Below are 17,500 nucleotides of genomic sequence, written 5' to 3' on the forward strand. Positions count from 1 at the left end.
TTAATGATGGGGTGGGGTATTGGGGTACAGAGGTGGGGTTAATTTTTTAAGATGGTGGTGGGGTCTTTTGAGATGAAGTTCTGAATGAAGGATGAAATGTTTCTCTGTTTCTCTCTCCCTGCCTCCTCTCGTCTCAGAGTCCAGCCTGAGCTGCGATGGCCCGAATGGTCACCTTCTCTGTTACCGAGGGTCATTCCTGGTCTCAACGACCTGTGCCTGTCTGGGACTTCTCTCTAACTCCGCTGGCACCACCCCCATCCAGAAGCTAAACCCAAAGATGGCCTTGTTTCTTTACCCCATCCCCCTGTTGAACCAGCTCCCACCACATCCGAGATCACACCAACAACTGCCCGTGTCAATAAAAAACAAATTCTCCACAGCACCCCGTTCCTGATTCTCGTCCATCAGTGCCCCTCTGGTGGGACCGACCCTCCTGACTCTCTCTCATGGACTGGACTCGGCATTCTGTCGGTAAACTCTGGCCCCCACAGAGATGACGGCACCAAAGTGAGGAGGAATCTCCCCGGGATAGGACAGGTGGTACTGCTCCGTCTGGACCACGGTGCGATCATGTCCTGAACCTGATTTCCAAACCTGGATTGATCCAGTAATCTGGCACACAAACAGATCCCTCCCCCAAAACAATCCAACACCAACCACCCCCCAATTTCACCAGAAACAGCCCGATCTCCAGACTCGTAGGATCTCCGTTCCTCGCTGGAGGATCTATTGGGAAGAGCTGTAAGAGTGAAATGTTTTATTTACAGTGATTTTTGTGGGAATTTAATCCTCCTGTTTTCTTTGAGAAAGGAGACTGTCTAGAAGTGTCCTGGCACCTTGTGATTACAACCAGATAACTCCAGCCGCGAACAGTGAGGCGCTATTTCAATGCAGGCCAACTGGCCAGAATGGGGGAGTGATTGGCAATGAGGAACACCGGGAATGGGGTATGAGAGTGCAGGAGAAAGCCATTCAGCCCCTGGGAATTCTACATCCTTCTAGACGCCCCCCGCCAATTCTCACAATCCGGGTTACCTCAGGGAGCCCCACATGCACCCGGCAAGGAGAAAGAGTAATTATTCCCACAGACAGGAGCATAGGAATCCCTCACCGTTTACAGATAGAGATAACTGTCACTCTTTAACTCTCTATTGGGATATGATTATTACCTGAACCTCTGAGGTGGTGGAATCCAGCCTGACGCTCTACTCCCTGGTTACATGATCCTTAATTGGACCCTACCATCCTAACTCAGATCTAACGTAACTGTCTGTTGCCATCTGACAGTCCCTGAGATTCCTGCAGCATTGTTTGTAATCTCATGGAGCATCTACATGTCTGGTTATCTCATGGAGCATCTACATGTCTGGTTATCTCATGGAGCATCTACATGTCTAGTTAACCGTTCACTCTCTGACCCTGTCCTTACAGATTTCCAGGACGCTGTGGGAATATTCAACACCAGTGGGTCCCCAACCCCCTTCAGCAAACCTCACTGTTGGGCAGATTATTCTCTCAGTAAGTCTCTGACTGGATCATCACATCTGGTTTTGTTTCCTACAACAGATCACTGCAATAACGTGAGGGAGGATAAACAGGAATAGTGACAAAATAATTCTCTTAAGGTCAACAGCCAATACAAGAGAAGTGTTGCCAGAGAAAGGATACCTCCATTTTCTTCTGATTGTAAGGCTCCCTCTACACCGTCCACATCAAACACTCCCAAGATAGTGACAGCACGGTGTTACAGATAGAATACAGGCTACAGCAGGATATAGATCAGTTACAGGTATGGGTGGAGAAATGGCAGACGGAGTTTAATCCGGGTAAACGTGAGGTGCTGCACTTCAGGACATCAAATGCTAAGGAAAGAGATACAGTTAATGCCAGGGCCTTGAAGAGCATTGATGTACAGGGGGATCTTGGGCTCTTAACTTCCCAACCATAGACTGGGACTGCCGTAGTGTTAAGGGATTAGTTGGAGAGGAATTTGTAAAGACTGCACAAGACAATTTTCTGATTCAGTATGTGGATGTACCTACTAGAGAAGGTGCAAAACTTGACCCACTCTTGGGAAATAAGGCAGGGCAGGTGACTGAGGTGTCAGTGGGGGAGCACTTTGGGGCCAGTGACCATAATTGTACTAGTTTTAAAGTAGTGATAGAAAAGGATAGACCAGATCTAAAAGTTGAAGTTCTAGATTGGAGAAAGGCCAATTTTGACGGTATTAGGCAAGAACTTTCAAAAGCTGATTGGGGACAGATGTTTGCAGGTAAAGGGACGTTTGGAAAATGGAAGGGTTCAAAAATGAGATAACGAGAATCCAGAGAAAGTATATTCCTGTCAGGGTGAAAGGGAAGGCTGGTAGGTATAGGGAAGGCTGGATGACTAAAGAAATTGAGGGTTTGGTTAAGAAAAAGAAGGAAGCATATGTCAGGTATAGACAGGATAGACCGAGGGAATCCTTAGAAGAGTATAAAGGCAGTAGGAGTATACTTCAGAGGGAAATCAGGAGGGCAAAAAGGGGACATGAGATAGCTTTGGCAAATAGAGTTAAGGAGAATCCAAAGAGATTTTATAAATACATTAAGGACAAAAGGGTAACTAGGGAGAGAATAGGGCCCCATAAAGATCAGCAAGGCGGCCTTTGTGTGGAGCCACAGAAAATGGGGGAGATATTAAATGAATATTTTGCGTCAGTATTTACTGTGGAAAAGGATATGGAAGATATAGACTGTAGGGAAATAGATGGAGACATCTTGCAAAATGTCCAGATTACAGAGGAGGAAGTGCTGGATGTCTTGAAACGGTTAAAGGTGGATAAATCCCCAGGACCTGATCGGGTGTACCCGAGAACTCTGTGGGAAGCTAGAGAAGTGATTGCTGGGCCCCTTGCTGAGATATTTGTATCATCGATAGTCACAGGTGAGGTGCTGGAAGACTGGAGGTTGGATAACGTGGTGCCACTGTTTAAGAAGGGCGGTAAAGACAAGCCAGGGAACTATAGACCAGTGAGCCTGACCTCGGTGGTGGGCAAGTTGTTGGAGGGAATCCTGAGGGACAGGGTGTACATGTATTTGGAAAGGCAAGGATTGATTCGGGATAGTCAACATGGCTTTGTGCGTGGGAAATCATGTCTCACAAACTTGGTTGAGTTTTTTGAAGAAGTAACAAAGAGGATTGATGAGGGTAGAGCAGTAGATGTGATCTATATGGACTCCATACTGGATTAGTGGTGCTTGAAGAGCACAGCAGTTCAGGCAGCATCCGAGGAGCAGCGAAATCGACGTTTCGGGCAAAAGCTCTTTATTGCCCGAAACGTCGATTTTCCTGCTCGTTGGATGCTGCCTGAACTGCTGTGCTCTTCCGGCACCACTGATCCAGAATCTGGTTTCCAGCATCTGCAGTCATTGTTTTTACTTATATGGACTTCAGTAAGGCATTCGACAGGGTTCCCCACGGGAGACTGATTAGCAAGGTTAGATCTCATGGAATACAGGGAGAACTAGCCATTTGGATACAGAACTGGCTCAAAGGTAGAAGACAGAGGGTGGTGGTGGAGGGTTGTTTTTCAGACTGGAGGCCTGTGACCAGTGGAGTGCCACAAGGATCGGTGCTGGGCCCTCTACTTTTTGTCATTTACATAAATGATTTGGATGTGAGCATAAGAGGTACAGTTAGTGAGTTTACAGATGACACCAAAATTGGAGGTGCAGTGGACAGCGAAGAGGGTTCCCTCAGATTACAACAGGATCTGGACCAGATGGGCCAATAGGCTGAGAAGTGGCAGATGGAGTTTAATTCAGATAAATGCGAGGTGCTGCATTTTGGGAAAGCAAATCTTAGCAGGACTTATACACTTAATGGTAAGGTCCTAGGGAGTGTCGCTGAACAAAGAGACCTTGGAGTGCAGGTTCATAGCTCCTTGAAAGTGGAGTCGCAGGTAGATAGGATAGTGAAGAAGGTGTTTGGTATGCTTTCCTTTATTGGTCAGAGTATTGAGTACAGGAGTCAGGAGGTCATGTTGCAGCTGTACAGGACATTGGTTAGGCCGCTGTTGGAATATTGTGTGCAATTCTGGTCTCCTTCCTATCGGAAAGATGTTGTGAAACTTGGAAGGGTTCAGAAAAGATTTACAAGGATGTTGCCAGGGTTGGAGGGTCTGAGCTACAGGGAGAGGCTGAACAGGCTGGGGCTGTTTCCCCTGGAGTGTCGGAGGCTGAGGGGTGACCTTATAGAGGTTTACAAAATTATAAGGAGCATGGATAGCATAAATAGTCAAAGTCTTTTCCCTGGGGTTGAGGAGTCCAGAACTAGAGGGGCATAGGTTTAGGGTGAGAGGGGAAAGATATAAAAGAGACCTGAGGGGCAACTTTTTCCCCCAGAGGGTGGTATGTGTATGGAATGAGCTGCCAGAGGATGTGGTGGGGGCTGGTACAATGACAACATTTAAGAGGCATTTGGATGGGTATATGAATAGGAAGGGTTTGGGGGGATATGGGCCGGGTGCTGGCAGGTGGGACTCGATTAATTTAGGATATCTGGGTCAGCATGGACGACTTGGGCTGAAGGTTTGTTTCCGTATGCATCTCTGTGACTGTATGTCTCTAAGTCCATCGCTCCCTGACAGTGTCCATGCAAGTAGATTGGGTGGTGTAGGAGGTGTATGACATGTTTGTCTTTCCTGGGGGGGGGGGGGGGGCGGGGGAACTGAGTACAAGGTCAGGATGGCATGTTGCAGCTTCATCAGACTTTGGTTCGGCTACACTGAGTTCAATTCTGGTCCCCACATTCCAGGGAGGGGCTGGGGGGCTTTGGGGGGGGGGGTGCAGGAGGGGTTTCCCAGGACGCTGCCGGGATTAGAGGGTGTGAGCTGTAAGGAGAGGCTGGAAAACCTCAGGCTGTTTACACTGGAGCAGCGGGGGCTGAGGGGGGGGAGACTTGATAAAAGTTTATAACGTTATGAGATGTATAGATAGGGTTAACGGTCAGAATCTTTCTCCCCTCGAGCTGAAATGTCTAATACTAGGGGACAAGTTTTAGGGTGAGAGGGCAAAGTTCAAAGGCGATGTGAAGGGCGAGTGTTTTACACAGAGAGGGGTAGGAGTGTGGGACACACTGACAGGGGGTGGTGGGGAAGGCAGATACGATGGAGGGGGAGTTAAGGGGCTTTTAGACCAACACATGGATGTATACAGGGGATGGAGGGATATTGAGCATGGGCAGGCAGAAGGGGATGAGTTTAATTTGGCGTCACTTTCGGGACAGCATTGTGGGCCGAAGGGCCTGTTCCTGTGCTGTAATGTTCGATGGTCTATGTTCTCTCAGGGTAAGGGTCAAACAAGCCAACTAGAAACAGGTACACAAACTGGTGCTGCATAATCAGAAGGTGCCCATTGGCTGGGAAATTACCGGCATTGAGATTGAACATCACCTATTCATTGTCTGTCTGTGTTAGTCCAGGCAGATGGACTGTAAATGATCCAGCCAGGAATAAAGAGTGAGGATCATGGAGGTCCGGGAGATAGCAGTGTCTACCTGCCTGGCCCAGGGATCATTACAGCTCCTGCTTCATCTCCAAGTCAACGAAGCCCCAAACAATCACCTCCCTTTCCTCATCCGTTATAAATAGTAGTCATTCTTTTCAGCTCTAACCTGGGACAGGAACCCAACCTCATGTCTTCCTTTATCAATGTTCCAGTTCTGAAATGCCAAGCTTTAACTCACTGGGTAGAGGCCTTGAGAAGGGGCAGCATGAGTGGCTCAGGGATTATCACTGCAGCCTCACAGCGCCAGGGACCCGGGTTCGATCCCACCCTCGGGGGACTGTTTGTGTGGAGTTTGCACATTCTCCCCGTGTCTGTATGGATTTCCTCCGGGTGCTCCGGGTTCCGCACACAGTCCAAAGATGTGCAGGTTAGGGTGGATTGGCCACAGGAAATTGTTCCATAGTGCCCAGGGATGTGCAGGTTAGGGTGGATTGGCCACAGGAAATTGTTCCATAGTGCCCAGGGATGTGCAGGTTAGGGTGGATTGGCCGTGGGAAAATGTCCTATAGTGCCCAGGGATGTGCAGGTTAGGGTGGATTGGCCATGGGAAATTGTCCCATAGTGCCCAGGGATGTGCAGGTTAGGGTGGGTTGGCCATGGGAAATTGTCCCATAGTGTCCAGGGATGTGCAGGTTAGGGTGGATTGGCCGTGGGAAATTGTCCCATAGTGCCCAGGGATGTGCAGGTTAGGGTGGGTTGGCCATGGGGAATTGTCCCATAGTGTCCAGGGATGTGCAGGTTAGGGTGGGTTGGCCGTGGGAAATTGTCCCACAGTGCCCAGGGATGTACAGGTTCAGGTGGAGTGTCCATGGGAAATGCAGAGTCCCAGGGATAGGGTAGTGGGGTGGGTCTGGGTTGGAGGATCGGTGTGCACACAATGGGCTGAATGGCCCGCTCCCAAACTGTTGGGATTCTTTGATTCTATGAAATGATTGAGAGAGAGAGAGAATCCTCTGACAGATGAGAAGTGATCTGATGACATCAATAAGCCACTCAGAGATTACCGGCCGAACCTTGGGACATCTCTTCTCTGAAACAGATCGGGCTGAATGGCCTCATGTACATTGCGATTCCCTTGTAAACAGCACCCTCTGATGGAGGACTGAAGTATAATGTTAAACCCGGGACCTCCTTCCTGTCTGTTTTGCTCTGGGATCTGACTGTGCCCAACACGGGCGTGGGTGCAGCCCCTTGTTGAAGTGGGTTGCTGAGCAGTGACCCCTCCCCACCCCCCCGGGAGCTGGTTATTTTTGAGGGGACAGTCTGCACACACACCTGCCTGTGTTTCTCTTCCATAGGAGATCCAATCGAACCCTGCCAGTGTGTCCCAGCGTCTGCCTACGGTGATTCGGGTTTGAACGGGGAGTCACTGCAGCCGCTGGTCCCGGTCAGTTCTGAGGATTTACTCGCCCTGAAATCTCCGAGCCACACTAATACCCCACTGCAGCTGGAGACGGGAGTGGGACCGCTCTACAGGGAATATCCCCAGCTCAAGCAGGAGTGTGGGCCGGCTGACACTGTGCCCGTTTACCCAGGTAAGGAGCTAGAGTCACCTTTGGGTGAGAGTCTGGAGGGGGAATCACACCCAGCGCAAACCGTCACCCCTGAAATGCCCAGAAGCAGTGAACATGAAAGTACATGTCCCTAAATACCTGCTCCCACCTGAACTCCAGCTAGCCATTGAGTTACAAATAATAAAAGTAAGAAGAGACCTTGGGGTCACGTTGGGCTACATGTCATCCCACCACCGTGTTCTGGGTCATAGCTGTCCTGTGTTCACACCACCACGTGGATTACTTAGCTACGGTCCCTCTACCTTAATTAGTTTGTCCAGTTTTGGATTATTTGTTACTTTGGTCAGACCATCGGAGTGCAACTCCTTGTCTCCAGCATCTCCTTGTTTTAAATCTTTTGTAATTATCTCTCTGCCTTAATTAATCGGAAATCACACAACACCAGGTTATAGTTCAATAGGTTTATTTGGAAGCACTAGCTGATGAAGGGGCAGCGCTCTGAAAGCTTGTGATTTCAACTGAACCTGTTGGACTTTAACCTGGTGTCTTGTGACTTCTGACTTTGTCCACCCCAGTCTGACACTGGCACCTCCATCTTATGGGGAAGGAGGCCAGGCCACTGGCACATCAGCGCACAGTACCCAGTGCCGTCACTGTAACTCCTCCTTCCTGGTGCACTGGGAGTAAGTGAGGAGGTGCAGCAGGCAATGAAGAGGGAAAATAGTCTGTTATCCTTCAGAGTTGGGAGGATTTGTGTGTAGGAGCAGGAATGTCTTGTTGCAACTATCCAGGGCCTTGGTGGGACCACACCTGCAGCATTGTGTGTGCAATATGGGAGTCACGTTATCTGAACGAGGAGTCTGGTTCCTGGGATGGCAGGACTGATGTATAAAGAGAGACTGGTTCGGTTAGGATTCTCTTCACTGGAGTTCAGTAGGATGAGGGAGAGATCTCACAGAAACCAATAAAATGTGAACAGGCTCAGTGTTGGGGTCAGTGAAGAAGGGCTTATGCCCGAAACGTCGAATTTCCTGTTCCTTGGATGCTGCCTGACCTGCTGTGCTTTAACCAGCAACACATTTTCAGCTCTGATCTCCAGCATCTGCAGACCTCACTTTCTCCTCAGTGTTGGGGTCACTCCTTTTCACTTTATACCTTACCCAGCGCGATGAAGGAACGGAGGGCAGCCTGCCTGGGTTTGCAGAGGAGATAAAGGTAGGGAGAGGGACAGGTAGCCATGAGGAGGTGGGGAGGCTGCAGGAGGATTTGGGCAGGTCAGGGAAGTCAGCAAAGAAGTGGCAGATGGAGTACAATGTGGGAAAGTGTGAGACCGTGCACTTCGGTCGGAAGGATAGAGGCAAGGACTATTTTCTCAACAGGGAGAAAATTCAGAAATCCGAAGTGTAAGAAGCCTTGGGGATTCGAGTCCCGGACTCCTCGCGGTAAACCTGCAGGTTGAATCAGTCGTTAGGAAGGCAACTGCAATGATGGCATTTATTATGGGAGGACTCGAGTATAAAGGCCCTCCCTCCCTTCCTCCCTCCCCTCGCTCCTTCCCTCCATTCCTCCCTCCCTCCCCTCGCTCCCTCCCTCCATTCCTTCCTCCCTCCCTGCCTGCCTCCCTGCCTCCCTCCCTCCCTCCCCTCGCTCCTTCCCTCCATTCCTCCCTCCCTCCCTCCCCTCGCTCCTTCCCTCCATTCCTCCCTCCCTCCCTCCCCTCGCTCCTTCCCTCCATTCCTCCCTCCCTGCCTCCCTCCCCTCGCTCCTTCCCTCCATTCCTCCCTCCCTGCCTCCCTCCCCTCGCTCCTTCCCTCCATTCCTCCCTCCCTCCCTCCCTCCATTCCTCCCTCCCTGCCTGCCTCCCTGCCTCCCTCCGTCCCTCCCCTCGCTCCCTCCCTCCATTCCTCCCTCCCTCCATTCCTCCCTCCCTCCCTCCCTCCCTCCCTGCCTCGCTCCCTCCCTCCCTCCCTGCCTTGATAAGGCTCTGGTCAGACCACATTTGGAATGTTGGGCTCCATTTCTCAGGAAGGATGCTCTGACCCTGGAGCGGGTTCAGGGGAGGGTCACGAGAATGGTCCCAGCAATGAAAAGGTTAACGAATGAGGAACGTTTGAGGACTCTGGGTCTATACTGGATGGAGTTGAGAAGGATGAGGGGGATCTCACTGAAACTTAGAGAATAATGAATGGCCTGGCCAGAGTGGGTGTTGGGAAGATGTTCCCATTGGTCAGAGAGACTAGGACCAAGGGCACAGCCTTAGAGTAAACACCCTTTAGAACAGAGATAGGGAGAGACCTCTTCAGCCAGAGAGAGGGTAATCCGTGGGACTCACTGTCACAGAGGGCTGTGGGGGTCGGGGCCGTGAGGATATTTAACACAGAGATAGATAGGTTCCTGAGAAACAAGGGGGTCAAGGGTTACAGGGAGAAAGTGGGAGAATGGAGTTGAGAAACTGATCAGCCAGGATTGAATGGTGGGGCAGACTGGATGGGCTGAATGGCCTAATTTCTGCTCCTGGGTCTATGGTCTTAAGGAGAAAACTGATTAAATACCGTCAGAATGTTGCCGGTGACCAGGGGGGGGTGGTCTGGAACCAGGGGGTCACAGTCTGAGGATGAACTCAGACTGAGATGAGGAGAAATGTCCTCACCCAGAGACCAATGAACCTTTGTCTGACAAATCAAAACAGGTGAGGGTCAAAAAATGGAATGTTTCCAAGGAGTTAGATATAGTTCTTAGGATAAAGGGATAAAGGGAATGGGGATGGAAGAGAGAACGAGGTAAATGAATAGTGGGGCAGGTTTGAAGGGCCGAGTGGCCTACACCTGCTCCTATGATCTGCCTCAGTCTTCCGTTTGGGGCAAGGAGATGGAGGGTTGTATTTTCTGAGTGAGGGTTGTTGACAATTCTCATCCCATTCCTCCCAGGAACCCTCCAGGGAGCTACTCCCCTCCCCCCCACTCCCTACCCTCCACCGGCTGTACCCCAGGGTTACTCTATCCCCTGGATGTCCTGCAGGATCCCTATCTCAAAATTCGCTTCACACCCTCACTCCCTCCCTCTCTCCCTCCCTCATTCTCTCCCTCCCTGCCTCCCTCCCTCACTCTCTCCCTCCCTCACTCAGACTCCCTCTCTCCCTCCCTCCCTGCCTCCCTCACTCCCTCTCTCCCTCCCCTCCCTCTCTCCCTCCCTCCCTCCCTGCCCCCTCCCTGCCTCCCTCCCTCCCTGCCTCCGTCCCTCCCTCCCTGCCTCCCTCACCCCCTCCCTCCCTCCCTCCCTCTCTCCCACCCTCCCTGCCTCCCTGCCTCCCTCCCTCCCTCACCCCCTCCCTCCCTCCCTCCCTCCCTCCCTCTCTCCCTCCCTCTCTCCCTCCCTCCCTCACCCCCTCCCTCCCTCTCTCCCTCTCTCTCTTCCTCCCTCCCTGCCTCCCTCACCCCCTCCCTCCCTCTCTCCCTCCCTCCCTCCCTCTCTCCCTCCCTCCCTCCCTCTCTCCCTCCCTCCCTCACCCCCTCCCTCCCTCTCTCCCTCCCTCCCTCTCTCCCTCCCTCCCTCACCCCCTCCCTCCCTCTCTCCCTCCCTCCCTCTCTCCCTCCCTCCCTCACCCCCTCCCTCCCTCTCTCCCTCCCTCCCTCCCTGCCTCCCTGCATCTTGTACACACTGCTGCTTCTGAGTGTCGGTGTGGAGAGGGAGGGGCTGTGTGCTGACCGTGTCTCTGTGACATACCGTGGATGTGTCTCCACATTAAGAAGTTTTTTATGTTCCAGTCGTTGATGTTATCTCCAACATTAAAGATGAGAATTATATAGAGAATGAGAAGTCAGATAGCATGAAGGGACATTAGATAAACACACAACAAAGAGACAGGAATAAATTCGGTTACCATAGAATCCCTACAGTGTGGAAGCAGGCCATTTGGCCCATCAAATCCATAACGGTCCTCCTAATGAACATCTGACGTGGATTCACCCTCTGCCCTATCCCTGCAACCTTGCGGACCCCACGGCCAATCCACCCTAACCTGCACATTCCTGGGCACTATGGGACAATTTCCCATGGCCAATCCACCCTAACCTGCACATCCCTGGGCACTATGGGACAATTTCCCATGGCCAACCCACCCTAACCTGCACATCCCTGGGCACTATGGGACAATTTCCCATGGCCAATCCCACCCTAACCTGCACATCCCTGGACACTATGGGACAATTCACTATGGCCAACCCACCCTAACCTGCACATCCCTGGGCACTATGGGACAATTTCCCATGGCCAACCCACCCTAACCTGCACATCCCTGGGCACTATGGGACAATTTCCCATGGCCAATCCACCCTAACCTGCACATCCCTGGGCACTATGGGACAATTTCCCATGGCCAACCCACCCTAACCTGCACATCCCTGGGCACTATGGGACAATTTCCCGTTGCCAATCCACCCTAACCTGCACATCCCTGGGCACTATGGGACAATTTCCCATGGCCAATCCACCCTAACCTGCACATCCCTGGGCACTATGGGACAATTTCCCATGGCCAACCCACCCTAACCTGCACATCCCTGGACACTATGGGACAATTTCCCGTGGCCAATCCACCCTAACCTGCACATCCCTGGGCACTATGGGACAATTTCCCGTGGCCAATCCACCCTGACCTGCACATCCCTGGGCACTTTGGGACAATTTCCCATGGCCAATCCACCCTAACCTGCACATGCCTGGGCACTATGGGACAATTTCCCACGGCCAATCCACCTTAACCTGCACATTCCTGGACACTATGGGACAAGTACCCATGACCATTCTGCCCTAACCTGCACATCCCTGGACACTATGGGATAATTCCCCATGGCCAATCCACCCTAACCTGCACATCTTTGGACTGTGGGAGGAAACTGGAGCACCCGGAATAAACCCACGCAGACACGGGGTGAACATGCAAACTCCACACAGAGAGTTGTCCAAGGGTGAGGTTGAATCCCGGTTCCTGGCGCCGTGAGGCTGCTGTACTAACCACTGAGTCACCATGCAGGTTAGTTAGGCCTTAACACCCTGCTCCACCATTGGCTCACTGCATTCAGGCTGCAGGCGGTGAAGACTCTCAATCTGTCTCAATTATGAATTAAAATCCACATCATCTGTGAAAGAATTTGTGTGCTACGTGTGATTCTCGATGTGATTATGTTACGACCAGGGGTTAACTCTCCTGCTTCATATAAAACTAGTAGCACACGGAAAATTTATCAAAACTTTGCGTGGCCAAGATCTACGTAAAGGAAAAATTAATAACTTTATTTCTTAAAGTACAACAGAGAATAATTAACTAATCACTATTTACAATTCTTTCTCTAACCTATCTTTTGTCTCCCCTTCTAAACTTGTCTGATAAAACTCCCAATTAAGATTTTCGAAACACGTCTTATCTCAAACCCGGGCAGCTGTAGGTTCTTGTCTTCGGATCTTCCTGTTTCTTCTTTTCTCCTTGTTAGGAATTTCTGTCTCACCGTTTACTGATCGAAAAGGGACTTTTAACAGATTTATATTCAAGCAGTCTGTTACATGCGAGGACTTGGCAGTTCTCCTCTCAACTGTTCATTTTCCCCTCAGTCTTATACCCCAGAGCATCAGATTGTGTCATTGGCTTTTAAGATTGTCTATATACTCAATTCAAACTTGATTGAAAATTGGTAAGTTTTCAGGGTATAATTTAAACAGATTGGCCGGATTCGAATTTATTTTATGTCTCCAGGCTTGACCCAGTGTTACGTTGTTGCCTTGTATCCAGTAGTTCTGCTGCTTTTAACTCTCTTAAAGGTGCACTCACATCTTCATAACAATTATGAATTAAGGTGGATGGGAGAGATTAACTGGGCATCAGGCCCCAGTCCCCTTTCTCAATCACAGAAGGAAATGTGAAATGAGACGATTCCTTTGGTATTTCAGAGATCTCAGAGTCCGGTGTCGATCTCAGCTTGTACTGGGAGAGGTATTTATCCATCGACAGCCTGACTGGATTACCATCGTACCGAGATGTTTCTGCAGAACCAAGACAGCACCACGCTCCACAAAAAGCTCTCGGCTGCAGGAAACGCCCTGGGGCTCCGCGAGATCGCCTAGCCTGTCGGCCAATCCTGACCGAATACACAGGTAAGGACCATCGCACCCTCCTGCTCAGCCCCACCCCATGGACAGTACGATGAAGAGGCAGCTAGCCCCCAAAGCCCAGGCTGATGGTCTGGGCACTCAGGTACAAATCCCACCATGGCAGACGGAATTCAGTAAAATCTGCGATGAGTATTGACTGTGTCTCTGTGAAATACCGTGGACGCGTCTCCAGGTTAAAACTAGTCCATAAATGCTTTCTATGTTCCAACTGTTGATGTTACTTCCAACATTAGGCTGAGAAGTATTGGGGTAATTAAATGTTAGGTAGGATGAGGAGACATCAAATGTCCCCACAACATAGAGACAAGGATAAACTGGGAGATCCTAGAATCCCTACAGTGTGGAGGTCTAATGGTGATCACTGACTGTGGCAAAATCCCCACCTGGTTCACTAATCCCTTTTCGGGAAGAAAATCTGTCAAACTCACCTGGTCTGGTCGGCATGTGACTCCCAACCGGCAGCAACTTCATTGACCATTTAGGGACAGGAAATAATCTGTTCGAGTTTATCCCATGAACCAGCAGAGGATTCATCCTTTGGCTCAATCTCACCATCAATCTCACCATCAATCCCACCGTCAATCCCACCGTCAATCCCACCGTCAATCCCACCGTCAATTCCACCGTCAATTCCACCGTCAATTCCACCGTCAATTCCACCGTCAATCCAACCGTCAATCCAACCGTCAATCTCACCGTCAATCCCACCGTCAATCCCACCGTCAATCTCCCCGTCAATCTCCCCGTCAATCTCACCATCAATCTGACCGTCAATCCCACCGTCAATCTCCCCGTCAATCCCACCGTCAATCCAACCGTCAATCCCGCCGTCAATCTGACCATCAATCCCACCGTCAGTCCCACCGTCAGTCCCACCGTCAGTCCCACCGTCAGTCCCACCGTCAATCCCACCGTCAGTCCCACCGTCAATCCCACCGTCAATCCCACCGTCAGTCCCACCGTCAGTCCCACCGTCAGTCCCACCGTCAATCCCACCGTCAATCCCACCGTCAATCCCACCGTCAATCCCACCGTCAATCCCACCGTCAATCCCACCGTCAATCCCACCGTCAATCTCACCGTCAATCCCACCGTCTATCCCACCGTCAATCCAACCGTCAATCCCACCGTCAATCCCACCGTCAATCCCACCGTCAATCTCCCCGTCAATCTCCCCACCAATCCCACCGTCAATCCCACCGTCAATCCCACCGTCAATCCCACCATCAATCCCACCGTCAATCCCACCGTCAGTCTCACCGTCAATCCCACCATCAATCCCACCGTCAATCCCGCCGTCCATCTGACCATCAATCCCACCGTCAATCCCTCCGTCAATCTCCCCATCAATCTCACCGTCAATCCCACCGTCAATGCCACCGTCAATGCCAAAGTCAATCTCACCGTCAATCTCACCGTCAATCCCACCGTCAATCCCACCCTCAATCCCACCGTCAATCCCACCGTCAATCCAACCATCAACCTCACCGTCAATCCCACCGTCAATCCCACCGTCAATCCCACCGTCAATCCCACCGTCAATCCCACCGTCCATCCCACCGTCAATCTCACCGTCCATCCCACCGTCAATCCCACCGTCAATCCCACCGTCAATCCCACCGTCAATCCCACCGTCAATCTCACCGTCAATCCCACCGTCAATCCCACCGTCAATCCCACCGTCAATCCCACCGTCAATCCCAACGTCAATCCCAACGTCAATCTCACCGTCAATCCCACCGTCAGTCCCAGCGTCAGTCCCAGCGTCAGTCCCAGCGTCAGTCCCAGCGTCAATCCCACCGTCAATCCCACCGTCAATCCCACCGTCAATCCCACCGTCAATCCCATTGTCAATCCCACTGTCAATCTCACCGTCAATCTCACCGTCAATCTCACCGTCAATCCCACCGTCAATCCCACCGTCAATCCCACCGTCAATCCCACCGTCAATCCCACCGTCAATCCCACCGTCAATCTCACCGTCAATCTCACCGTCCATCCCACCGTCCATCCCACCGTCCATCCCACCGTCAATCCCACCGTCAATCCCACCGTCAATCCCACCGTCAATCCCACCGTCAATCCCACCGTCAATCCCACCGTCAATCCCACCGTCAATCCCACCGTCAATCCCATTGTCAATCCCAACGTCAATCTCACCGTCAATCTCACCGTCAATCCCACCGTCAATCCCACCGTCAATCCCACCGTCAATCCCACCGTCAATCCCATTGTCAATCCCACCGTCAATCCCACCGTCAATCCCACCGTCAATCCCACCGTCAATCCCATTGTCAATCCCACTGTCAATCCCACCGTCAATCCCACCGTCAATCCCACCGTCAATCCCACCGTCAATCCCACCGTCAATCCCAACGTCAATCCCAACGTCAATCTCACCGTCAATCCCACCATCAGTCCCAGCGTCAGTCCCAGCGTCAGTCCCAGCGTCAGTCCCAGCGTCAGTCCCAGCGTCAATCCCACCGTCAATCCCACCGTCAATCCCACCGTCAATCCCACCGTCAATCCCACCGTCAATCCCACCGTCAATCCCACCGTCAATCTCACCGTCAATCTCACCGTCAATCCCACCGTCAATCCCACCGTCAATCCCACCGTCAATCCCACCGTCAATCCCACCGTCAATCTCACCGTCAATCTCACCGTCCATCCCACCGTCCATCCCACCGTCCATCCCACCGTCAATCCCACCGTCAATCCCACCGTCAATCCCACCGTCAATCCCACCGTCAATCCCACCGTCAATCCCACCGTCAATCCCACCGTCAATCTCACCGTCAATCCCACCGTCAATCCCACCGTCAATCCCATTGTCAATCCCATTGTCAATCTCACCGTCAATCTCACCGTCAATCCCACCGTCAATCCCACCGTCAATCCCACCGTCAATCCCACCGTCAATCCCACCGTCAATCCCATTGTCAATCCCACCGTCAATCCCACCGTCAATCCCACCGTCAATCCCACCGTCAATCCCATTGTCAATCCCACTGTCAATCCCACCGTCAATCTCACCGTCAATCCCACCGTCAATCTCACCGTCAATCCCACCGTCAATCTCACCGTCAATCTCACCGTCAATCCCACCGTCAATCTCACCGTCAATCCCACCATCAATCCCACCGTCAATCCCATTGTCAATCCCACCGTCAATCTCACCGTCAATCTCACCGTCAATCCCACCGTCAATCTCACCGTCAATCCCACCGTCAATCCCACCGTCAATCCCATTGTCCATCCCACCGTCAATCCCACCGTCAATCCAACCGTCAATCCAACCGTCAATCTCACCGTCAATCTCACCGTCAATCCAATCGTCAATCCCACCGTCAATCCCACCGTCAATCCCATTGTCAATCCCACCGTCAATCTCACCGTCAATCTCACCGTCAATCCCACCGTCAATCCCACCGTCAATCCCACCGTCAATCCCACCGTCAATCCCACCGTCAATCTCACCGTCAATCTGACCGTCAATCTCACTGTCAATCCCATTGTCAATCCCACCGTCAATCCCACCGTCAATCCCACCGTCAATCCCACCGTCAATCTCACCGTCAATCTCACCGTCAATCCCACCGTCAATCTCACCGTCAATCCCACCATCAATCCCACCATCAATCCCACCGTCAATCCCACCGTCAATCCCATTGTCAATCCCACCGTCAATCTCACCGTCAATCCCACCGTCAATCTCACCGTCAATCTCACCGTCAATCCCACCGTCAATCCCACCGTCAATCTCACCGTCAATCTGACCGTCAATCTCACTGTCAATCCCACCGTCAATCTCACCGTCAATCTGACCGTCAATCTCACTGTCAATCCCATTGTCAATCCCATTGTCAATCCCATTGTCAATCCCACCGTCAATCCCACCGTCAATCCCACCGTCAATCCCACCGTCAATCCCACCGTCAATCTCACCGTCAATCCCACCGTCAATCCCACCGTCAATCCCACCGTCAATCCCACCGTCAATCTCACCGTCAATCCCACCGTCAATCCCACCGTCAATCTCACCGTCAATCCCATTGTCAATCCCATTGTCAATCCCATTGTCAATCCCACCGTCAATCCCACCGTCAATCCCACCGTCAATCCCACCGTCAATCCCATTGTCCATCCCACCGTCAATCCCACCGTCAATCCCACCGTCAATCCCACCGTCAATCCAACCGTCAATCTCACCGTCAATCCCACCGTCAATCCCACCGTCAATCCCACCGTCAATCCCATTGTCCATCCCAC

The 17,500-nt window shown here is 51.6% G+C and overlaps 1 protein-coding gene across 1 annotated transcript in view; it reads left to right on the forward strand.

Annotated features, from left to right (window-relative positions):
• LOC132808767 (protein c-ets-1-B-like) overlaps positions 1-17,500 on the forward strand; it is a 28,997-nt gene that overhangs the window by 2,482 nt on the left and 9,015 nt on the right. Inside the window, exons 2-4 of the mRNA XM_060822215.1 lie at positions 1,432-1,518; positions 6,848-7,084; positions 13,007-13,210. Of these exons, the coding sequence (XP_060678198.1) occupies positions 1,432-1,518; positions 6,848-7,084; positions 13,007-13,210 (528 nt within the window). The remainder of the gene's footprint in view (positions 1-1,431; positions 1,519-6,847; positions 7,085-13,006; positions 13,211-17,500) is intronic.

This window comes from Hemiscyllium ocellatum, assembly GCF_020745735.1.
Source record: "Hemiscyllium ocellatum isolate sHemOce1 chromosome 38 unlocalized genomic scaffold, sHemOce1.pat.X.cur. SUPER_38_unloc_4, whole genome shotgun sequence".
NCBI classification, from domain to species: Eukaryota; Metazoa; Chordata; class Chondrichthyes; order Orectolobiformes; family Hemiscylliidae; genus Hemiscyllium; species Hemiscyllium ocellatum.